The following is a 25,733-nucleotide window of genomic DNA, read 5'->3' as shown; positions in this document are numbered from 1 at the left end:
CTCCAGGGCTTCAACTAGACCTCAGACATTGTATGAACCTGGATTTTCATTGGACTGAAAAGAGACTCATCTTTTGACTGTTTTATTGCATTTTTGTCAGGTGACTTCAGAGGGCTCAGTAATACTGCATACTGCTCTGTAGATGGCTTGGACACTTGGAAGTATGGGTTGCCATTTACAATGAAGAAAGTTTTCTGAATAAAGACTGTGAGTAGAAACCAGACAAATGATGTGTTGTGACCAACATTCACACACTTCTTCCTCCACTGTGTGTGAATGGAGCAAAGAAATGAACAGAGACCTTCAGATTTCCGGCTTATTTGCTTTAATTTTCATGTATAGCAGAGTTGACAATGGGGAACAACCTTAAAGACATTGTTGACAGGCCTCACTTTGTACTGTACATCGCAGGTTTGCTGGCTTTTCTTTCAGCAGATTACATGAATCACAAATGACACTGTTTTTGTATCTGCTGAAAAAAATGATGAAGTTGAATTTTGAAAACGTGGCATTTTTGCCTTTTACACCCCTATATTCTGGATGTTAGTGCATTAAAATGAATGCTCAACAATCACCAAATATACAGTAATACAGCTTTGAACTAAGACGACATTGTGCTTGTATATTTCAGAGCTTGTCACAGCAAATGAACATACCATAAATCAGCCAACTGCAGTGCCATGCAATGAAAAGGTAACTTTGATTAAAAAAAAGGAACTTGTCAATATGTGATGGATTAACTTGCTAAAGCAGGTTTCAAGTTTCTCTACTTAGTTTTTCATACTGTACTGACATTAATGGAAGACAATGGCTGCCTAGAAGCTGGAAAAACACAATCTACAACATGTAGAAAATATTCTGCAGCATTGCAATGACTTACATTGAGATTTGTTTTTGATAAAAATGCTAAATACCTTGTTTTTCATCAAGGAATGCAAGGTAAACATTTTTTGATGGACTATAACTATATTTATCAATTTCGCTTCTGAATACAGGAAACAGTGAGCAAATTTGGAATAATCAAGTAAAAAAACATTATTTGCATGGATTTACTCTGGGTGCTCCAATTTCTGCTAACAGTCAAAAACACATATAGGTGAGGTGATCTGGATACTCTAAATTGTCACTAGATGTGAAAGTGAGAGTGAATGGTTGTCTTTATATATATGTACATTTTTGCCTGCATGAGGTATAAACACAGTGCATACAGCCAATAATCTGTGTGTCTATAAATACATTCCACATTTCTGTTGCTTGTTTCAACAAATTGCGGGCTATGTGTAACATGTGCCTTGTGGTTTACAAATTGTATAATTTCTGAATAATCTTTGAGAAGTTACCTGGAAAAAAACAGTGTTATTTGGTACAAATTATATAGAAGTGTCCTTGATAGAATTGCTCTCTTTACGGTAAATTCTAAGTAGATATACATTTTCCTTTTATTACTGTAAACTTTATTTCATATATTCCTTTTGTATATTTGTTACATGCATACTGTAAATGTGAACATGCCTGCACATACACTGACTGACAGAGTCTTTAGGTTAAGCTGGCAATTCATTGGAAACAAGTGACTGCAAATGTACATACTGAACGTTGTCTCTATTTTCCCCACATTTAGTACCATATTAAGTAGTTCCTTCCAGGAAACTTCTTGAAAATGTTTTTTAACATTACCAAATCATAAAATGTAGCGTCACCACGAGTTCTACTGCTGAAAAGCCCAACGTAGTGGCTATTAGAGTAACTATGTGAAGGATTTGAAGATCCTACAACTTTTAGTCATGATATCAAAAAAGTCACTGCAGCACCCTCAACCAAACATGCTCACAAATCTGACAAAATTTCACTGGCAATATGTAATTTTTTTTTACCAACAAATGTACACCATCACAGTAACATACACCATCACCTTTAGAACAAGTTCAAATATTTACCTTCTACGTTTTCTGTTACATTCCATGACAGTATTGGTTATATTTAAGTTAGTCTGTGCCGTAAGATGTATATTGCATATCTTGTGTTTTTAAAATGTAAATACCAAGAAATGAATTCAGGTGTTTCTCACCATTTGCAGTGTTATGTAGCATGAAACAAACAGCCCTGATAATATGTGTTTGGGTGCTTGCGAACATGCATGGGTTACCTACTGACACTCTTACATGAATATACAGTACACGTTTGTTTTAACTGTACAAATATGTGTGTATGTATGTGGAGATATTCATTTTAAAAGGGGGCGTTCTCACCCTGTGGTGTGACAAGGAAATATACAATATACATATCTTCACAGTTTGTTGATGGCTCACTAAATGGATTTGTTTTGCTCCCAAAAAACACACTTCTGCTGAATATAATTGATGTGAATTTGACTAAACACTGCCTTTTGGACACTGTGAACTTTTGGTACTCTATATTTTTTTATAATGTACACTGTAAAAAAAAAAAATCAACATGAATAAATAAATATTGGTGCCAATATCTCAATTTTTCAATAAATATTATATAGTGCATTTTCAATGCAAAACTAGCTATTAGCTCATTATCATATTTTTGTATTTCGAATCATAAATCTGAGAAGCACTTAACACTTCCACTCTGGTTTTAAAGCTCAAAGATCTATAAAAAAAAAAGCATTCTCTGATTGTCCGCCATTGCGAGTCAGACCCTGCCCCCCTAAAAAATACAAATATGTTTCTCTCATACTGTCACACACTACTTTATAAATCTGAATATTGTTGCAGTTGATGCAAAAAGTGCAACCACAAAGTAGCACTTTCTCTATATTGTTTGACATTGGCAAAATACTGTGTTATTGCTTAACTGATCGTTGATTGATTGATTACATTTAAAAAAAAAAACTAATTTTAAATGAAGAAATAGTGTTTCTGCATAATTTTAATGATTGGCAACCAAATAACTAGCTCCATTATACACTGGAAATAATCCAGATGTGTGTGACATCATGTATTGTGAGTTTGGCCTACTTTCCAACTCCCAAAAACACACCAGGCAGCAAACATAAAAACGGGCACAAAGATGGAGGGTTCATTGCCAATTCTTTGTCCAGTCAGAAGTAGTTTAAGGTGGATGTTTTTTCCTCTTTTAAGTGGACTGACTGATGCACGAGCAGGAAGCCAAGGGTCACTCCTCTTTTAGTGATTTCACTCCGTCAGCTACGCTCCTGTCTTTAATAATTGATGTTGCCTGAGAGAATGCAGGTAACTCATCTGGACCTTGAGGTCCACCATTTTTGTCCGGTATAGCATGATGATTATGTTTCCATTTTCCTTGTGGGAAGTTCACAAGATGATGAATAATAGAAGAAATGGAAGCATCTGGCTGGGAAAAGGACATTTTTTCAGGGTTCCTTAGACATAACTTCGTAACTGCGTTACCTTTGAGGTTTTTTATTTATTCATTTAGTTATTTATTTCAATTAGTTTAATAGTATTGGGTTGAAAATGCAAAAGAGCAACAATGAAAAAAGCTATTTTTTTTTTCTAAATCTGCACACAAACCTACAAGTATCTAACTTGGGGCCCATTTTTCCCTCTATAGTAAATCCTCAGTCCATATACTATAAATAAATATAATGGGGCCCATGTGGTACCTGAGGCCTGCCCATGTGGACTCCACTTTGTAGCTCTTCTTACCCTGTGATTGATCCACATAGGCGCTACTCTATGGAGGCCACATGGAAATATCTGCTTTGTTATAAATGTCTTCATGTGAGTGATATCCGGAGAAGGTGGTGCAGATGTTGTATTAATGGTCTCAGACTAGATTTGTAAGGAATTTCAGAGCTTCAATTAGATAAATTGCTTGTCCGCTCTTACTTTACCGCAGTCTTTGTGGGATTAATTCTTCCGTGAGATAATAGGCACTGCCGGCCCAGTTCTTGGAAATCCTGCTTTCCATAGTCAAGGCTGTAATCCTGTTTGTGTTTCCCATTGACAGTGGGCAGGTGGTTCAGCAGTGCGGTCTAATCACGGCAGTAGCAGTCAGTCTCTTTTGGAAATGCTGCACCTCAGTGCCAGTAAGTACAACACAGATGTGGATCATTAAAGGTGTAAAACACTATTTAATACACCAACTATAACTCTGTCTGTCTGCATGTGTTCAGTCACTGTGAATAGGAATAGGAACATATAGAAAATGATTGTATGGACACTTTTAACAACTATATGCAACTGACTATTGTGTATATTTTATGAAAGATGCATCACACTGATCAGATGACATCACATGTTCAATAAAAAACCAGTGTCGACCCATCTAAAGCCAAGTGTATTAAACCAGTAGGTTCTCACATCATTGCTCTGAACAGACTGCACTCTAGTGTTTATTGTTCATAGCCCAGTGAGCAGCTCCACTCTACTATCTGAGAGTTTAATCCGCTGGTAAAACTACTGTTCCCCAAAATAGACAACCCTCACGAACCCGCACATTTATTTATTCATCCATCTGATTTTCTTTTTTCCCTCCCATTTAGCAAGTGTAAAAAATGGAGCAAAAGTCCATAAATATTACACATGACATAGAGGATGTACGCATTGCTACACGCACACACTCAATGCCAGAATTCCTGCCAAATGGTTTTTTATTCATTTAATTATTGATGAGGGATGTTTTTTATGAAAAAAGTGTTTTTTAAATGTCTCCTAGCCGTTCACTAGTTGTTTTTCAAAATTCCATGTCCAATCTTTAAATCTTAGGCCTTTCCATTACCCCATGATGTGTTTGTTGAGGTAAACAGAAAGAAGTGGCAGACCTTTACCCAACTGGCAGATCTTAACACATATGCCTTTCATTGCTGCGAGTGTAAGTTGTGCCTGAGAGGTAGAATTCAGGGAAAATAACAAAATGTTGCCTTTCAAATTAGACTCATGCTTTGTTGGGGTATATTTTAGCCTCATTTCCCTCTGCTTTTAAACTATCCATGATCATATCTTAATGCCTAAACATAACCACAAAAACATTACTATATACACCATAAGTCATAATCTTTTCTGGAGTTAAATAGTAAAACAATTTTGCTCCTGTTTGACAGCAAATGCATCAGACCAGAAACTCTGGCTTGTGATTTACTGACCAGTTACTCTATCAGTCAAAAAGAGTGAAAAACAACGTAATTAGGCTTATTAGGAGATTTGTCTGATCAAAGTATCTCTGAACACATGGAGACACAATCTAAGTCCCTTAAACAAAGCAGGCCCCTTTCATTAGTGAGACGATATAAAGATACTCAGACATTGTTTAGAGAGCCATTACCATGGCATTTGTTATTTCTGGGACTCCATACATCACTCATTTCTTCTGTTATAAACCATAAATTCATTTTCAGAATACTTTTCTTATCTATACCAGTGGACCATCATGTTTTATCCAAAAGGATGTCTAAAGGTATTCATGCAATATCAGGCAACAAAGTGGTTTATATGTAGACCTTTCTCCTATGTGCAAAGCTCCAACAGACTGGAACAGATAGTTATTTAAAGCATAGTGACTAAGATATTTGAAGGTTGTGTTATCTGCCAGGTGAGTGCAGAGACGCACTCAGGTAGGTCTCGCAGAAAAAGCAAACCACAGACCACTAAATGTGTTATGGGTAAGACTAAGTAGTGGAAATGGATCAAGGAGCTCACCTAGTAACAATCCACTGAAAATATTCGTGGTTATTTTTGCCTGGAGTTGAGAAGAAAAGTCAAGGTTCCAGATTGCTCCTGTGTTGGCTTCTCGAAAGGCAGATGTAAAACCTACTATCTACTTGACATGGAGGACATTTTCTGTTCCTCAAGCAAAACAGTTAATGGGTTTATTTTTTCCTAATGTGAGAAATGATATGTTGTATTAATCAATAACTGGTAATGATTACCTGCACACAAACACCTGGTAATATACAGTGTATATACCTGGAATATATTCATGTATTCTTTTACTAAATAACACATTTAAGGGATTACTCCTTCCAACAATTGACCCCTGCACAACTGACCCCTTGATTGTACTGTTCAACATATGTTGTTTCAGTTATCTGTGGTACAATATCACCCTCTAGGCCTGCAGCAGTGAAAACACAGCTCAACATGCACAAGCAAATGATTCCCAAATATATCAGTTATGTTGATCATGCTGCCATCTGCTGGGCAAAGGGAGATACAACATGGTGTGTTTCTTGAGAGGAACACAAGCTGCATCACTGTGGCCCACTTTTAACTTAAGTTAATTCTAGCTATTGAAAGACTCTTTTAATCAATACACACTCATTTTATATCAAATTATTATTTTTTTTTAAACACCACATACATCACTTAACACGACAACAAAACTGTTACTATTTAGCGTTGATACAATTTGTTGGAAATTATATGGGAATTTTATTTTTGGTTTAACCACAAGATGGTGCCATTATGTGTGAAGAAAACAGGTAACAACACAGGTGACACAGATGATGGCTTGATTGTCAAATGATGTGATTCATACCCAGTGATGGAAAGTAACTGAGTACATTAACTCAAGTACTGTACTGAAGTACAATTTTGAATTACTTGTACTCTTGTTTCCATTTGATCCAACTTTATACTTCCACTGCACTACATTTCAGAGGGATATGTTGTATTTCCCATTTATTTGACAGCCTTAGTTACTTCTCAGATGAAGATTTGACACAATGGATAATATAACAACATTTTTAAAATACAACACATTGTTAAAGATGAAACCAGTGGTTTCCAACCTTTTTTGGCTTTTGACGTCTTACATAAAGAAGTGTGTATGGCTCACATTTCAGATGTTTGTGAGTTAACAGCTCCATCAAATAGTGATATTTCCCTCTAAACTTCTCTCATGGTTACATTTTAATAAATTAATTTATTCAGTGACCCTTTAGCAGGGCCCTACCCCTTGGTTGGGCACTACTAGACTAAACTAACTAACTAACTGTATTTAAAGTAGTGTAAACTAGCTCCACCTCCAGCAGCTACAACAGTAACATGCTGCTCTAACACTGATGCTTCATTATTAATAATCTAATGATGTTATATATAATAATATATCAGTCAGAGGGACCAAACCACTACTTTTACTGTAATACTGCATACTACACAAGTTGATAATAAGCCTACTTATGTACTTTTACTTTAGTAGGATTTTTCATACAGCACCTTTAGTTGTAATGGAGTATTTTTGGTATTGGTACTTCTAAAAGATCTGAATACTTCTTCTACCACTGAGGATTACTTGTGATGTCTGGAAATGCATTAAAAAAGGCATATTCCTGTTTGGCCCCTGATGAGATGACAATTTTAGGCTTTAAGAAGTTGGTGAAACAAACAAGTCTGTGTCATATCTGTAGGCTACTATTTATTATACCACTTTTAAAATAATTAGGCTAATTGTAAAATTGCATAATTAATTTCACCCAGTTGCATATTTGAGCCTGAAATAGCAGCTCCTTGTTATGTCTAAAATAGTCATCCTACTCTTCAGGCTAAATTAAGGCTTCCTCCCCCCTCTCTGGTCTCTAAAATAGTTCCGTCCATCATTCATTCAGGTGCCTCTGGTTTTGAGTAGCGCGAGCGGCAGCAGCAGTACCTCCCATCGCGCGCAGCAGGAGCGCAGCGGAGCACCTGTCTCGTGGTGGGGAGCTAGGGAAGCGGTGGCTCGCGGGCGCTCATGTTCTCCTGTTTTGTGTGAAACTGGAGCACGCAGCCCGGAACCCGCCAGCCCTCCGCTGGGCTGGACCGGAGCAGCCAGCTCTCTGGACCGATGTCCTGGCAGAAATGTCTCGACACATCTATATACGGAACAAGATTGGAGAGGGCATCCAGGCGCCCATCTTTCAGGTAAGCTTTCAGGTGACCTCCAGCTAAGCTTCTATGATAAAATGTGGCACTTTCATAGCTTATTGGCAGCATAGAAAATACTTCAACACAAGTGGAATATGTTGGGTGTAGTTAGTTTATACATATATTTAAAGAAATTCTGTTTAATATCTATCTATGTAACATAATGAAATCATGATATTGTACCATGACACTTTTTACCTGTTGGGTCATTTGTGTTGTAAAGCAGATGTTCAATTTTACTATTAAATAGTAAAATATCCATAATTATAAAAACACATTATTGTGAAATTATTTAAGTTTGATGACTGACCTCCTGCGATCTGTTGTAAGTTTATTTACCTCATAGTTTAATATTTTAATTTATACCAAGTTTGTTTGTAGTTGTTACAAATGTATATGAAACAGTACTATATATGGCAGAGATAGTCATTTAAACCCTTTCTAAACTGTTTTATTGTCTTTTGCAAAGTTTAGAGCAGGTAGAATATGAAAAAGAGGCTTTTTAGATATTAGAAAGCCTTTATATTTATCTTTATTTTAACTCATTTTTCTTTTGAAGGTGTTTCTATTTCTGGAATAATACATGCGATCCAATTAGAGACAAAAATGAGCATTATATTAGAGGTTATAATAGTTATTGTTCAAAGTGTTATGCAGTTTCATCAGAAAAGAGCCAGTCTTGCTCTTGATGACTTAAATGTTTCCATATTAGTTCAAATTGCACGTATACCTTGATTTCATGAAATATAACAGATGGCTCCACTTAGTGTTTAAAAAGTCATACAGTGACCATGTTGTCCCTTGTCTCAGCCTACATTGCAGCATTTGTTTTAATTGGCTATTAAATGTTACAGTTGGTAAACTGTTCCCACAGTCTCTCTCTCTCATCTTAAAATGAACATTGTATAGAATTGAAATGCAAGTTTATATACCATATATTTGTAAGTTTTATTGTTTTAAATGTTCTGCTAGGTGTATTATATGTTGACTGTATAAAATTAGGATTATTTTGGCAGATGTGTTAGGTCATAGGTTGCTTCACTTGGGTCGATAACTTATTTCACCTTAGTTTAATTGATCATTGGAGGCTACTTGCTGATATTAAGGGTATTCATAGACTTGGCTAACTTTACCCTTCATCTCTTTTTTCGGCTTTTTGCTGTTGGCTTGAATTGAGAGAGAGAGGGAGAGCGAGAGAGAGGGAGAGATGGCGACCCAGATTAATGGCCCTGTTTCATAAATTCAGGGAAGTAGGCTCTGACTTCTTACCGGTGACATTGTCATTGACTCTGGAGATTTAAACAGAAATGGGGCAAATCACTGGCAGATAATTAATTTAGCTCCCTCGAGATGAACCTTGCTGGTATATTTGGACTTTTTGAAGAGAAACAGAAAGAAAGGAGGAGAGAGTCAGGTGATAAGGAGACAAGTAAGGAGGCAAGACAAACATATAATGCAAAAAACATACAGTATAAGGCACATTTGGTCATATTACATGTGTTATTTGGGTGCTGTGGCATTAATTATTTGACCTTTTTGTGCTGATGACATGAAAACACTTAAACCATGCTGGAAAATTAGATTTCTAAAGTGCATGTTGATGCATTTAATTTAAACTGCATGAAAACAAAAAAAACAACTGTATTTTTATGCAGCCTTGTAGTTAAAGTCCCTGTAAATGACTTAATGAATGTCACTTAGCATGGTGTATGAGTTTAATGTGGTTTTATCAGTATGACAAGTGTTTCAGCTGGTTGAGATCTTGTGTTTTTTCACACAGGTGAACCGAGGGACTTATTCCAGGAGGAGCCGCCTCAAGAGGTCTGATGGCAGCACCACCTCCACCAGCTTCATCCTCAGACAGGTACAGAACGACCTGAGATCTAATGTAAACATGCACATCACGTTCTTAATGAAAGGATTTGGTCAACCAGGATTGCAAAGTTCTCCAAAGTCACAAAATATACCATGAGAAGCATTTGAATAAATATTTAAATTAAAGACAAGCAAAAATTGTTACATCCTCTAAAGAATAACTCAAATAAGGGCAGAGAAAAATCTGTTAAATGTCTTTGGGAACAAATTAATATGAGATTATTATGAGATTAATATAATGGACAAGGCAGATTAAAGTGGGAGGTTGATAGACTCATTTATTTATAGTTAATCTTCTGTGCACAGTTTGTGGTTAAAGGTGGCCCCCTGTGGAGTTTGTGCCCACTAGTGGTGCTGTACTGCAGTCTTTTGACGAGCATGTCCCTGTACAAGCACATGCGTGAGAGTGCATGTGCACGACACGACCACGGGGGGGGGGGGGGTTGTGCGATGCGATTCACATCACTGTCGACTGCAGAGGGCGGTAATTTGCAGTCAGTAAAAGGTTGTAATGCACCTATAAAGGAGGAAACAAAGAAGATTGTAAATGATGAAGGTTTTTAAAATGTGTTTTGTACTGAGCATTATTTGAAAAGTGAGTCTCAAAAATATCCCCAAAATATCTCCATTCTTTTAATATTCATAGAATATTGCCTCAATAGAAACCCAGATACCTACCGTATATGTTGCCTATCTGTAATATTTTATGTCTAACTTCTTGGAGTTTTAAATCCTCTGCTTCCTCCTCACTTTCTAAGTTGCCACTGGAGTGATGTACAGAGCTATGTAGTATGTTGTGCCGTGGGGAAATGAGGGAGGTGTTTGCTCTCTGCTTCAGCAAAGCGTAGGCTGCAGATAGTGTGTAACTGTATACGTAACTTAACACAGCAGACAGACTTTGTGACTATATATATGGAGGTGGTACCAGTGTAGTAAAGGGCTCAGTTAAGATTGGCATAGAGGGGACTAACCCCTGAAGACCTGAACATTTTAACTCACCCTGAACCGTATCACCTGCCAATTGTATAAGTGCAGATTTTAATGTAGTTTTAATGCAGATGTTTGCACTGGATTTAATGGACATTTCCAACATTCACTCAGGATGTGATCATGGGGAAACAGTTATCAACATTTTTTATCACCTTTCTGACCATGTCAACAAAATGAAAATATATAAACTCAAGTGAAAGTAAAATCTAAGGCAGGCGCACAGGTGTTCCTAATAAAGTGCTCACTTAGTGTATTTTGGTCACGCCTTCCATTAAGACTTTACTGGAATAAATAAAGTATAAAAAAATTGAAATAATAATACAAAATGGAGAGCTTTGGGGGAAACTTGGTCTGATGATCTCAGTATTTCTAAAATCTTGGCTACAGTCCGAGACCAAAGTGTCCCATTTAATTAAATCCCCCCTGAAAATCTAAATATATGTGCTTATTCTAAGTCTGAACCTGTAAACACTCTTCGGTGAGACCGCAGCATGTTTTCTCAAGTTTTATTTTAGCAGCATAAATATGTCACTCATGATTTGTTTGTCAAAAGGAAATAAACCACCATTCCTTTAAACACACAGATCAACATACATATAAATATAGATTCATTAGATTTAATTGTATAATCAGAATCAGATTCGATGTATTTTCTGTTCTCTCTTGAGATTAAATAAGTAGAGTGAGGATGAGAGGTAACAGGGAAATGGAGGATGCTGCTCCCCTCTTTTACGCCTCCATCCCCCTCCCCCGTTCCCCGCTACCTCCCCGCACTAAAAAAAAAAAAAAAAAAAAAAAATCAAGGAGAGCGCTCATCCAAGCTGAGTGGACAGCCAGCCAGCCAATCAGCTCCTTGCACATTGGCTCTGTCATCAGGCTTGGATATTGAGGAAGGATCCACTGCTCTGCTGCTGCCGCCGCTGCCTCTGCTGCTTGCTGTGTATATGTATATGTGTGTGTCTGTGTGGGTGTGTGTGTGTGTGTTTGTGCGTGGAAGCCTGATGAAATGAAATGCCAGGATTGGGCTACCTCCAGGGAGAGCCTCTCCATCCTATAATGTGAGCCAGCCAGCAGCACTGTGGGATCAGGGAGAAGCTGCATCTATCAAGCGACGGGCCTCCGGAGGACCAGGCGTGATCCAACGGGAGGGGAGATATTTTTTTAAATTATTCTTCTCTGCTGTGGAGAGAAGGGATTGTCGTCATCCCCCCCATCCATCCTTTTTTTCTCTGTGGTGCCCCCTCCTTTCTCCTCCGCCTCCACTCTCATTTTTTCCCCCTCATTCTTCTAGAGGCGCTCGTTGGAATATCAAACCTCCATGTATGACAATTTGTACCTGCATGGATTTGAAGACTCGGAGGCGGTGAGTGTTTGGATGCCTGTGTGTGGGTGTGTGTGTGTGTGTGTGTATGAATCTTCCTTTGTGCTCTCCTGGTGTGTGTTTATTGATGGAGGTAGCTCAGTGTGCACACACATACACACATAAGAGGCCTTTGATGGGTTAGCCAACGGTACAGCGTAGCGTGATCGTGGGCTATGCTTGGCTGGAAGGGGGTTGGGTGGGTGGGTGTTGGTGTATGTGTGAAGGAGGGGGGCGGGGGGGGGGGGGGCACATTAGGCAGATGGCTTCTGATGTGTGACAGTCACACAATTCTGTATATATTCCTCTTTATATATACATATATGTATGGATGTATGTGTGATGTACAGTTCTGTATGTGCTGTATATGTGGATGCAATCTGCCTTTAAACCTGTAAGGACCAACGTCAGGAAACAACCAGAGCCAGGAGGAGCCATTTAGTGTTCATCACACTCTGTGCCTCTCAGAGATGGACCGAGCCCTGATTCAAAGAGAAACATGGAAAGATGTTAATTACCCATTTCTCCCCTGAGGCCCATTTCACGGCTCCACTCAAACGATAAATTCTCATGTGTCACATTTTTGCATTTATCACTATCACACAAAAAAATATGCAGCCGAGCTTTTCTCATCCAAACCTGCGACTACATGTTATAAGGCTCTGCCGAGGCTCGGAGAAACATGCATCGTGATGTCATTAAGTGGATTCTGATGTTGATGAGTCACATGCTGAAGCTACTCCATTGGATAATGGCTCGGGTGCTACAGTGCACCCTCAAAGCCTCAAAGCTTCAACATATTCAGGAAATATTGTTCGGAATGATTTGTTAGTGTTGGATTGAAAGATTTTTATAAAAGACGTAACATGGTGTTGATAGAGTCCACACAATGTATTATTCTATAAATAGTTTATACATACTTGCTGTCAAAGGGCTATTTCACCTATTCAGTGGATTTGTGAGAGAGAGATTATAAGAACTGTTCAAATCAAAGCAGCAGATGTGGCGATATATGGAATTTTAGTTTCTAGTATGGGTTAAGCCTTCAAAAACACTGGATCCTACATTTCCCATAATGCAACTCAATTAGACCCTCCCTGCCTGGTAAACGCTCATATCTTCACTCCACATCCTCAGTTTATACTGCAGGCTTTCTCTTATAAAATTGAGATTGTGCTGATGACATCACTGTGACATCATCAGTGTTTGTTTGTCATAGGCTTAGTAAACTGATGTGTAAAATAGGTGGATTGCCCCTTTAATTTAAAAAAAGGGAAGAAATCATGACCAGTCCAGCAGAAATATTTACATTTTTTTCCTGTTAGTGATGTATCTGTTAGTTTTATTACAGTAAACAGACACAAGCTTAATATTCCCTTGAATGAAGAGAGTATTTTAGTTCCCCACTTTGTGATTAGGTGCACACATTCAAGATGAGCAGTGTGCTGAAGTCAGTCCTCGTCGCTGCTAGCTTGTAAAAAAAAAAAAAAAAAAAAAAAAAAAGCGAAAAGTGCTTAGCTGTGATGACTAGCTTGATTGATCTTCTTGAGACTAATGGTCTTCCTTAATTGAATCATCACTAGTAGCTGATTGTTTAGATTAACACAGCAGAAGGAAGTGCTCGGTCCAGTTGTGTCCCAGCAAAAAAAAAAAACACAACCTTACAGGAATTTCTGACTGTGCGGCAGGATGAATTCCAGCACGTCTCGAGGCACTAAACTGAGCATAAAAAGCCCTGACTGTGCACAAGAAAATGGACTGAAAGGGAAAAAAATCACAAAGTACCATTTCTGATATTCATTGTGGGTACCTATGTTCAGCAAAAAGATGCAGAGATGTGTTATTAAACGACAAACGTTCAGAAATCAGAGAACACAAATAACACAATATCTATACTTTTGCTTGTGAATCTTGATGTGGTTTTCATTTGAATGAGTTGACAGCAGATGTTGCTGTATAACTCTCTTAAATAATTGTGCTTAAAAAAAGGTTTGAGGAGATGAATCTCACTACAAACTATCATGTGTCACATGCAGGAATCAGGAATTATGATGTAATATCAGTTATTTTATGATATTTGTCTAATTTTAAAAGAGATTTTGTTTTTCCTGCTGCTGTTATGTTACTTAAACTAAACATTCTGGACTTGTTTGGACTCTGTTTACTTACTAATATCTCATTTAGTAGAAATGACATCTGTGTAGAGGGCAGTTTGCCATCACTTCATTTAGTTTTGCCAGAGTTTTAAAATCGCAGGAATTCTTGTCTCTGTTTAGCCGTCACTTTGATGTCTTCCTTTTTGTTGTTGAATCTTACTTTCAATGATTTATACTGCTCTTGAAATGTTCAAATCTGTGTTGTTATTTGCTGTCACCATGCTTCAATGCCAGTGGAAACATTTGAAAATGCTGGTCTATAGAGAATTGAGCTTTTTGTCAGTCTTCAAAGACGTGGTTGACTTCTTCTTTGTAGCAGCAATGATGAGAATACAACTTTCTGTTGTCTTAAACTTTTTCTGTGATCTGTGGCTTTGTATGTCAGTAATGCAGATCATGGACTACTTGTTTATGACATACTGTAAATTCTCTTGTAAAAGCCAAATAATGGACAGACCTCACATAAAAGTCAGTCTCATAATTCAATCTTATAATTTGCTTCATGTTTTTATTTTTTATCATGCATCACTTTTCATCATTTAAAAAAAAAAGTTGCATAAATGAAATGACGCCATGGATGAGCGATGCCTGCAAACTAGTTCAGGCAGCCTAACACCACGTATTCTGCTCAATGTAACATACAGTTACAGTTGCTGCTGTTCATACAGTGTTTCAAGAGTCCCATCTCCACCCTCCACCCTCTGAGTGGAAGTCAGAGCCTAGATCAAAGACTAATTGCTATACATATTCTTCATTTAAATAATGATCTTAACCACATGAGCTGGCTGACCGAAATGAGCTTCCATATTCGTGACAAATCAGGAAATTGTTAAATTATCGGGAAATGTCAAATTTAAGTTTGGATAGACTGCCCTCTGTGTCAGTGTCACATTTTGTGATCACATGATATCAAACAAGGCATAAAACAAGCCAAAGAAAAGAAGAAAAAAAACTCCTAGTAAAAGAAAAAAAATGCTGAAATCTGTCTGACTCTTTTTGGGAACAGGGATCAAACTCATCACCATTCAGAACGGTCTGGCAGCGTGAGGTTGGCCGTGTGTGGTCATACAAACTGCTGACGGCACGGGAATGAAAACTCCACTTTGTCTGAGATGCTCCTGGCAGTCTGTTCTTTTCTGCATCATCCATTTCACCTGTTCTGCATTCACTGTGCCAAGCCACCACTCTGGACTTGGCACTGTGATTGTCTATGTCTATGGCACAAATTGATGTGAACCCAAAAACCTGTGTCAATTTTTTAAATTATTTTTTTATTTTTTTAAGTTGACCTCATTGTGCTTGGCAGGTGTAATCCTTTCTTTAGCTGCTACTGGGTTGAAGCTTCAGTGCCTCCTTTGTTTACAACAGGGTTAATGTCATCATGTGTCTGTATGAACCTGTGTTCTCTTTTTTGTCTTTTCAAAGAGACAATTTAGGTCTTTCAGGTGCTTTTTCTGACTTTAAATCCCTTTTATTGGCAGGTTAAACTCTCGCCCACTGTCTTACCACTGTGAACAGGTTCTGAGTGTAGTTTTTCTCATGATCCCTGATTGCTTTCTTACAGTAAATGGGTTTCTTTTTTTAACAATGAATTGACCGTATAAGGGGAGCAGATAATCTGCATCAGCCATGCCTTGATCACGCATTTATAGTGCTGTGACGATTTCCTGTTGCTTTTAATGGAGCTTTGCCCACTGCACTCTACTGGCTCAGCAGGGTTAAGTTTTACAGCAACTCTTACTGACAGGAAGGTCTAGACTATTTTTAACTGCTGGTAGAAGGGCTGTAGTCTGGTCGAAACTGATCTTGCAGTGTTTTGTCTCATTGTCTCAGACCTCAAATACTTTTAATATCTGTCAAAGATCTCCAAGTAATCAAGTCTACATTGCCAGTAGAAAAAGGCAAAGCTAATGGGAGAACAAATGTGTAGAATAAGACCACAACCCTAAAAAAATGGTGAGTTTGTATCCTGGCTGTACAGCTTCAGTAACACAACGGTTGATTTCTGTTTGCAGGGCTCAGCTGATTCGTACACTAGCAGACCATCAGACTCAGATGTCTCTCTCGAGGAGGAGCGGGAGGTGCCGGCCCAGGTCCAGAGCCAGAGCCCAAGCCAGAGCCAAGGACCGGGACAGAGCCGTCAGGAAAGGGAGCAACAGGCCACCATTCAACTGGAGAGAGCCAAGGTAGCCATCCTGCAACACGCATTAGATATATTGGAGTCTCAAAGGTCCTTCAGCAATAGTCTTCAGCAGATAGATACAAACTTTTATAGCGACCGTGTGGGCAAACTTGGTTTCACATATTAAAGCAGGGCACTGAAATCCTTGAATATGTTTATTTTCTGTTACCTGCTGAGTGTAACTATGTTTCCGACCTCCAGACCAAGCCTGTGGCATTTGCCGTAAGGACCAACGTCAGCTATTGTGGCGCTCTGGATGAGGATGTTCCAGTACCAGCCACAGCCATCTCCTTTGACGCCAAGGATTTCCTCCACATAAAAGAAGTGCGTGTGTACTTTTTTTTTTTATCAAACATGACACCTAGCATTCCTACTGCTATGTACAGCTCAATCTGCTCCAATACTGATGAAACATTTTTCCATTTTCTTCACGTTTTGTTCTGCTCTTTTTTCTTCTTTTTTTTTTTTGGTTGTCGTCCTCAGAAGTTCAACAATGACTGGTGGATCGGACGGTTAGTGAAAGAGGGCTGCGAGATCGGCTTCATCCCCAGCCCTCTGAAGCTCGAGAATATCCGGCTCCAGCAGGAGCAAAAGAGAGGACGAGTCCAAGGGTAAGTAACAGAAAAACACACCTGTCTCACTGTTTTATGGTCACACATGAGTCTATGTGATAACGATTGGCATATCATTCTTTGAAATTATTTGGTGTACTGAAAACTAAGTAACAAATCATAAAAGCCACTTGAAGAGTTTTATAGTGACTAAATCAACCATGAAAAGGAAGGAAATAGATTCATCTGACAAAACTAAAGTTGCTTTTTTGTGTAAAAGAGACACATTTTTACTTTGCTTATCAGGTCAGGTATGAAAGGGGGATAAAATTTACTCAAAAATAAGTTTGAACTAGAGCTGAAACAACTGACTGACTGATTGATCAACAGGAAGTTTGTTTCAGTCTTTTTTCTGTCTGTCTCTGGATTCTGTCATGTGAGGATTTGCTGTTTTTCTTTGTCTTATATGACCGTACTAATAAAAAATCATCATCATTGCCAGTTGCCAGTTTTTGACTTGCACAGAAACAGAAATATTATTGATAGCACGTATATATGATAAATATATTATGTTGTCAAAGGTACAGTCAGTGTCTGTCCATACAGACTCTTTGGTAAAAGCCTATTCATCTCTCACTCTGTAAATCTTCCTATGATTTATTTAAAGTTGTACTTTGACACAGGTCTGCTCATGACTCATGTCTATTTACTCCATCTCTTCTACTTATACAGACAGTGAAACACTTTCAATAGCTGCAATTAGCGGTCCGATCAGCCTTCTAGTTTCTTTGAGTGCGTAATGTGTCTTGAAGGTTCTGTCATCCAGAGTTTGTACAGTAACTCACATGCACTTCCTCAAGCCTTACTGTTGAGTTTAATACTAATCTTACTAGACTGAAGTGCTTCAGCGTTTCACTTACTAGTTTGCCCTCTGTGGCTTTTTGTCACTGGAGCCTCTCAGAGAAGGAGAGACATTCAAATCCCATTAATCACATGTACATTTACATTGTAGCTAAAAACAGTGGCCCTGTGTGAGATATGCTGCCTTTCAGGGGTGTTGGAAAGTCTGAAACTCTGAAAAAACACAAAACCTGTTTTATTTCTTTTAAATCATTATAATTATTATTATTAGTATTACATATTTAAACTTGTGGATTATGGTTTTACGTATTATAACTGATCAGCTGTAAATTTCACACTTCCAACGTCCATATGGAACACAGCATAACATTTGGCCTTTTCCCTACATGCTACTCAAGCCAGCCTCTGTCTCAAATAGTTTTGAATTTGTTGGCCAATAGTCTCATATGTGATTTAGATGGAGATCTGATATAGGAAAATGAATGCTTTGTGTGCATAAAATCATCCCAGAAATAATAATTTGACTAAATGAGACATTTTTCATCTCATATTTATTTTGTCTGGCAAAACTTGAACTCACCTTTTACCTTTAATTATTCAACCATGAAACACACAAGAATTGTTAGTATTTTTTTCCCAATTATCCATTTAAGCCTTGGCAATTTTATTTATTTATTTTTTTTCCTTTTCCTGTAATTTTCCACATTAATACCATGGTGTGTTTCTGTCTTTCTTTATCCCCTCTTGTCTTTTCCAGTAAGTCTGGAGGCAACTCTTCTTCCAGTGTAGAGGATGAGGTATCTGCCTCTATCAGACCCCTCATATCCTCAGCAGGTGAGAGCATTGGTCAGGGGGAGAGGGCTGTTAGTAGCCAGCTGCCAGCTTAGAGCCAACTTTCCTGAACCACAACAACATAGAGAAAATAAGACTAAAGCCTTCCCATGTCTCTGCATAGAGCATAAGTTCACTGCGTAGAGTTGTTGTTCCCATGATCCTCCTCTTCCTCCAGTTGAGGACTGCAGGCGCTCTGAGACTGGGGCTTACCACAGTGTGAACCCAACGACAAGACTATGAACCCCCCCTGAACTGCACTCATGTGACTTTGTGAATATAACCATAGGACAATAGAAATACTTTTTACATGTTTCATATTTATCTGCATCATGCCGATTATCCTTGATAGGTTTCATTTGCTTAAAAAAAAAGAAAGATGCAAAGTTTCTTATGTGAAGCATGTTTTTCTGAGATATTCTGGTGACACCTCCCCCAGCAGCAGCCACTGACGACACTGTCACTGTCTTCTCTCCCCTCCTACAGGAAAGCAGAAACAGAAAGTGGTAAGTTGGTGACGGTAAAAACCCACTCATTAACCATCCGCTGGACTCGTGTTGCTGCCATCATTAAAATGACAAGAACTAGTAGCACTGAAGCAGGAAGTTACAGCCTCATGTCACATCATAGGGAGCACAATATACTGTGATGCCAAAGTACTGAAGACTTCCTTTACACTTATAGTTTTGATGAAGTTTTTGGGGAAAGCGGGAGGAATTATTTGAAGTTTGCTGAATGTTACATAAGACAGCTTTATTAAATAAAATTATTGGTTGCACCGCAAATTTATCTTAGCTTTATTTATTTTACTTTCAATTCATTTATGTTATTTATATTTTACATACTATTTAACATTTATGTGTTTTAAATTTCCATTTATCTGAAAGTTTTCGTACATAATTTAAAGTTGTTTTTTTCGTCAAATTCACACATTTCAAAGGGTATATTTTAGGTCTTGGTTTAATTCAGGTCTCCAGTCTGAATTTATTAACTGTTAAGAACAAAATAAAACAACAACAACAACAAAGTTTTTTAATTGCACCACTTTTGTATATTTCAAAGAATAAATTTAAGCCACATAAAATCAGAAGCATGGTGTTGAAGGTCAAATATTTGAACCAGTGTGCATCACTGTGGGGCAGTCCTGGTCTTTTTACTATACATGATAAATAAATACTAATGTATTGTGTTGCTTTAGAAACACTGTAGGAATTTGTAATTACTATTGATTCTAAATAAATGTACATAATATCTAGTAATATCTCGTATTATTGTTATTATGGCATGGCGTGGTGTCGTTTTTCTACTTCTTATTGTAGTATTTGTTCTGGTGTAGTGTTAATGAGTTAGACCGTAGTTTTTTTCACAACATCAGTGTACAGTAGTCATATCCATCCATCTATGTAGCAAATGATAAAAAATGTATTATTAGGTCAAAATGTAATAACATGTTCCTCTAAATGTGTTGAAATTATAACTAAATCTGTTAATGAAGTCACTTAACAGAAGACTGATTGCTTAAAACTAATACAAAAAGTAAAATAAATAATAAGAAAAATCAATAGTAGGATAATGTACAGTATCAGAGAAATGTTTCCAGTCTTAGTCAAGAAACATTTTCATTTTATTACATTTTGACCTTATCATTTGCTACATGCCCAACATGGCAATATACCAGCCTCCCATTTAACACATCTGATCGTAATTCAAGTTCATCATTACAGCTGTCTGCTCTGAATATTTTGTTTAACAGTGTTTTCTGTGGAGTTATTTTGGGTCCATTGTCTTGCTCTTAATGAGAAAACTGCCGCTGACTCAATATCTTTGCATTGACAGACGGAGCACGTCCCCCCGTATGACGTGGTTCCTTCCATGAGGCCTGTGGTGCTGGTGGGACCGTCGCTGAAAGGTTATGAGGTGAGCTTCGGTTGAAAAGAGAATCGAACATTTATCATCGGTGATTAAGAGCTTTTACTCAAATGCCACACATAGCAATGATTCATACTCACATTCATTATTAGTACTGAAAATCAGAGCAACATGCAGAAAGGACAAGATCACAGAAAAAAATATGAGTCCTGCGTGTCTTTCCTCAAGTCCCCCAAAAATAGCTCCCTGTTGGCGCAGTTAATTGTGAGTGTGTCATCGCCCACGTAACATCCAGATTGCAGCCAGACTAACGAGGAGACCGGGAGGTCAGATGAAAATATGTTGTGTAATTGGCAGATTTTGGCTTTTCTGCCGAGAACGTCCTCCCTCAGCTGTCTTATTGCTTCCATTACTTTTTATAAATGCATGTACACACACACACTGCACATAAGGGACTCTGTGCAGTACTATAATTCACAGGAAGTACTCATATGATATCACTTAAAACTTAACATAAAGAAAATGCTGCTGTGAATAAACTCCTTGAAGTAGAGTCACTGTGAATCATTCTCACATCAGATCATACATCATTTTGGTTTTTAGCAGCAGTTATGCCATCTGTGTTTTTCTCTTGGGATTCGCCTAATGGATTGGGGCTTATTCATATTTAGGGTCATGGGGGGCTTGAGCCTATCTGAGCATGCATTAGGCAGGAGGGGAGCGATCAGATTTATAAGACCAATCCCACTTATTGCAATTAGGAGTCTTCATTTCAGCAGTTTGATTTAGCTGGTAGTGGAAGGCAGAGGACTCCACAAAAGAAATGACCAGGGTTGGGATTTCATGTCACGGTAGATAGAAAGTTTGCTGTACTCTTGTGCCTTACTGACATCTTCTTTTCTTCTGTGCAGGTAACGGATATGATGCAGAAAGCACTCTTTGACTTCCTCAAGCACAGGTTTGATGGCAGGTAAGGCAAAACACCGCATTTTAACATATTTAAATTTACATTCAAAAAAATTACAGAGTTGCAATCACTGAGGTCTTGCGAGACGTTGCACAGCATGCATTGATTTAGTTATGAAAAGCAGATGTAATCAAGTACAATTAAAGGATTGTGCAAAAAAAAGAGTACAATTATGGAGAAATCTACTTTTATTTTGCATCCATTATTTCTAAAAATGTTGGGCAAAATATGAAATTCTTCACTGTACTGCCCCCTACAGGCCAATACGAAACTATCAGAGCTACTGTGGACAAGATGCATTTTTTTAAAAATCTAACTAATACATACATGTGAATCTGTTTTCATGTTTAAATATGTTTGTCTTTGTCTTATTTTGCAGGATATCTATTACACGAGTCACTGCTGATATATCATTAGCAAAGAGGTCTGTTCTCAACAACCCCAGTAAGAGGGCCATCATTGAAAGATCCAACACTCGGTCCAGCTTAGGTAAGAAATGCTGCCTGTTCCACTTGGCTCAGTTTATTTTCACTTTAGTCTGTAAAAAAGGAAAACAAAGCGGCTTCTTTTATATTTTAGGCACACAGGTAGAAACATGAAAACTGTTTTTATGGATGAAATGGATGCATCCTTACATAGAAACTGAACTGTGGACTTTATAGTTTCCATCATGAGTATCAAATCATTGGGTGAGTAACTTCAACGGAGGTTTCTATATTTTAATGGTATCTTATCTCTTCAGCTGAGGTGCAAAGTGAGATTGAAAGGATCTTTGAGTTGGCTCGCTCCCTGCAGCTGGTGGTGCTGGACGCTGACACCATCAACCACCCAGCTCAGCTCCTCAAGACCTCCCTGGCCCCCATCATCGTCCATGTTAAAGTATCCTCGCCAAAGGTACTGTTTGTTGGGGGAGGGGGAGGGCAGGTTTAATTGAACTCAAACACAAAGTACTCAGTTTATTTAGTTGGTTACATGGATTATTCAGCCTCAACATGATGTCAAGCCTTGACAAAACAATAGGTAGCATAAGAAAATTGAGCATATTATATGATTTCCACAGCTGCTGTCCCACAGCAGACTCATTCAGCTGGTGGAGACAAACAACAAGATCACCTAGACATGTTAAGAAAGAATTCCAGCATATTAAAGGTAACGCTCTCTATAGGTTGATATTTTCCCCTCCACTGGTGTAGCAACTCAGCACAATGTTCCCTCTAAACAAGCATGAAGTACTGTACTTTAAAGCCTCTGACTAGTGTGTAGGAGTCAGTAGAGGCTTCTGCACCAAGCTATCTGCACCATGGCACCTTTGCATGGAAGAGAACACCTGCTGCACTTCCCCTCTACCCTGGGACTACAGCAATGATCACTCAGACTGATTGTCTCAGATACAACAGAACCTCCCAAATAGTACCAGAGATCAGTAAAGATATGCCTTCAAATTTGGATTTAAAAGTTGTATTCATTTAAAGGCAGTGACACACTGGTCAGGTGGGTTGCACACTCCAACACACAAACACCCTCCTAGCATGGAAAATGCACACTCTGATGCAGCTGACCGGTAAGGCTGACTGTTATACAAACAAATCAGAAAGCAGCAATAAGACCTGCAAAACCAGACTGCAACCTCATGAGTCCAGTTCTGTCACCTTTTGAAAATTCTAAACAGATATAAAAACTTTATTTGGATTTTTCATATTTTATTAACTCAACCGGTTATAATTTTCATAAATAATATTTTCTCTTGTGAAGGCTGTTTATATTTTTGGCTTAAAAATTGTTCAATTGAAATATATTGAGCCTATACTGGAATCAAATTAATACTCACCATCTTTATATTTTAATGTTAGAAGGTAAAAGTTGCAAATTCTCAGAATAAATGTAGATGACATGAGTTCAGTGTCCTCACTGGTATACATCCCAAATTGACTTTAAAGTGCAAACCTAGAAATGTTGCAACCGAAAGATGCTTTTTCACCAGCAACATGGACAAGCATACATTTAGTGTGACTATTTAAACAGGATGATAAACAAGATTGAATTAATAAAAGAGTCCCACAGTTCATAAAAGAGAAGTGATATATTGATTAGAGAAAAGATATTCATTTCACATCATCATAATCAATTAACCAATCTGAAAGTGGAAAAATAGACACCAGAGTGTGCACGCACAAAAACTAAATCACTGAGAAAAACGTCTCCCATTGCTTGTTATGAATTAGAACTCATCACGTGATGAGGAAGGGAATACCGGGTGACCTGAAACGAGTGCACCCAAAGCTGCAATGCTTTTAATTCAGTTTAACTGGAGCATTATGTACTTTTCCTACCCTGTCATCCAGGTTCTGCAAAGGCTAGTCAAGTCCAGAGGGAAGTCCCAGAGCAAACACCTGAATGTCCAGCTTGTGGCAGCTGACAAACTGGCCCAGTGTCCACCGGTAAATGGCTCTCCTCATTTACTGTATCAGCCGGTCATTTCATTGTTTGTTTGTTTTTTATTTGACAATGTGACTGGTTCACAAATATCTCCCAATTTTAAATGAGATTCAGTCATATTTTTTTGTATAAAACCAAAATAACCATTCCACCAAGAAATTCCTTGCATTTAATCAAGGTTTTAATAAGATGCTAGAAGAATTTACATCATTTGACATAATTTGTGCTTATTCAGTTAAAATCAGCTCCCTTATCCTAAATCAAGAATATTGTATTCTTGCTTCTTGTATTTTTATTTACATTCTTTACACAGTACTTACTAACACAACGGGACCCAGAATGTCAGTGTGAAGATCATTTCATCTTATTCTCATCATTAGTTTCAACTTGCTCTCCTCCCTCCCACCATCTGCTGATCACAGGAAATGTTTGACATCATCCTGGACGAGAACCAGCTGGAGGACGCCTGCGAGCATCTCGCCGAATACCTCGAGGCCTACTGGAAAGCAACCCACACCTCGATGGCAACGCCCCTAAACCCCCTGTTGGGACGCAACCTGGGCCCCACCACTCTTACCCCCTACCCCACCAGCATCTCTGGACTGCAGGTAAACATCCACTAGTCCTTTTTAGGAATATTAGCTCTTCAAATTAATCAAGTTTTTTCCTTTTAAAGAAAATGTTTTCAGGCATTGTAATCCTTCCTCATCTCCTCGGCAGTATAAGCAATCCAATACAAGCCAACTGAAATGTCATAATTGGAAAATTGTGGTTAAACTGACTGTTTTTGTGTGTTTTCAACCTAATTTTGAGCAGAATTGTGTTGCACCAGCCTTACCTGTGTCTGCCGTATGTTCCTGTGATTAGCAGAGCCAAAGAATGCGACAGAGCAACCACACGGGAGACCACTCTACCCCAAACGAACGACGCAACCTGATGACATCAGACGAGAACTACCACAACGAGCGGGCGCACAAGGGACGCAACCGCATGTCATCTGGGTCGCAGCATAGCCGCGAGCAGCAGGACCCCTACCAGGACTACCAGGACCCCTATCAGGATGCATACAAGCCACACCGCAATCGCAGTTCACCGGGCAGCTACAGCCATGACTCCCGGCACCGGCTCTGAGCCCACTTCTATCATCACCGGGGCCCAAATGCCCCAGATTCCACCTGAAATAAACGCTGCATCGGAGCCAAGACGGTCCCAAATTGTACCTTTTTTGTTTTTGGTTTGCGTTAATTTGTTTTTATCTACCTGGCTATTTTTCTCTCTTTCAAGATCTAATGAATTCACGTTCAGGTGTAAGTTTTTGGTCAAGCTGCCAGGGCAACCCCATCAATCAACAGCGCGAGTAGTCAAGAGGTTCAGGTTGCCAGTATTTACTAATTCCTTACATTTCTGTGGGACCTTTTTGGGATTGTACTAACACAATGCTCAGCAGACATGCAGCGCAGATTGTGCTCGTTGCCTGTGTCAGCAAGCTCATTATGGATAGTGGTCAGATGGTGATGGTGTAGGGGCTTCTAAGTGCCTGGGTCATCACACCAGGTCGGAGGGAAGTCCACTGCACATAGACTGCTGAAGGCTGCTGACCCCTATCCTGGGCCATGTATAAATCCTTTCACCATTTAGCTTATTGCATGCTGATAGATGATCAAACTCCGCATCCACTACATCGATATTTTGTACCTAGCATTCTGGATTCTCCTACGATGAGGTGTAGATACGGAGGTCCAATTTTCTAAATCACCTGATTGTGGACAGGCGGTTGGTAGTGGGTTTCGGGGAGGGGGTGGGTG

At 38.6% G+C, this 25,733-nt stretch overlaps 1 protein-coding gene across 7 annotated transcripts; it reads left to right on the top strand.

Moving 5' to 3' along the window:
• Positions 1-7,784: 7,784 nt before the first annotated feature.
• Positions 7,785-25,059, top strand: LOC133976628 (voltage-dependent L-type calcium channel subunit beta-4-like). Of its 7 annotated transcripts, none has more exons than XM_062414890.1 (15): positions 7,785-7,847; positions 9,631-9,714; positions 16,247-16,312; positions 16,367-16,417; positions 16,615-16,737; positions 16,897-17,024; positions 18,583-18,659; positions 19,143-19,162; positions 20,493-20,573; positions 21,437-21,495; positions 21,872-21,981; positions 22,235-22,386; positions 23,835-23,930; positions 24,351-24,536; positions 24,799-25,059. In XM_062414890.1, exons 1-15 carry the CDS (start codon positions 7,785-7,787, stop codon positions 25,057-25,059), a joined length of 1,557 nt encoding a protein of 518 aa, XP_062270874.1. The 7 variants fall into 7 exon arrangements, with proteins under 7 accessions (XP_062270874.1, XP_062270872.1, XP_062270873.1 ...); XM_062414888.1 differs by having other exon boundaries at positions 16,247-16,324; positions 16,376-16,417; positions 16,897-17,021; positions 18,577-18,659; XM_062414889.1 differs by having other exon boundaries at positions 16,247-16,324; positions 16,376-16,417.
• The last annotated feature ends 674 nt before the right edge of the window (positions 25,060-25,733 follow it).

The sequence above is a fragment of the Scomber scombrus genome, chromosome 24 (assembly GCF_963691925.1).
Source record: "Scomber scombrus chromosome 24, fScoSco1.1, whole genome shotgun sequence".
Lineage (NCBI taxonomy): Eukaryota > Metazoa > Chordata > Actinopteri > Scombriformes > Scombridae > Scomber > Scomber scombrus.
Note: the sequence above shows the minus strand (reverse complement) of the source record. Positions and strands in the feature narration are given on the sequence as shown.

What these genes read in the sequence shown, in the direction of transcription:
- LOC133976628 (XM_062414887.1), top strand. Translation starts at nt 7,785, where the DNA reads ATGTCTCGACACATCTATATACGGAACAAGATTGGAGAGGGCATCCAG. An exon ending in CGTCGCTGAAAGGTTATGAG is followed by an intron (nt 20,574 to 21,436) that starts GTGAGCTTCGGT and finishes TCTTCTGTGCAG; the next exon opens with GTAACGGATATGATGCAGAA. An exon ending in CCAGCATCTCTGGACTGCAG is followed by an intron (nt 24,537 to 24,798) that starts GTAAACATCCAC and finishes TGTGATTAGCAG; the next exon opens with AGCCAAAGAATGCGACAGAG.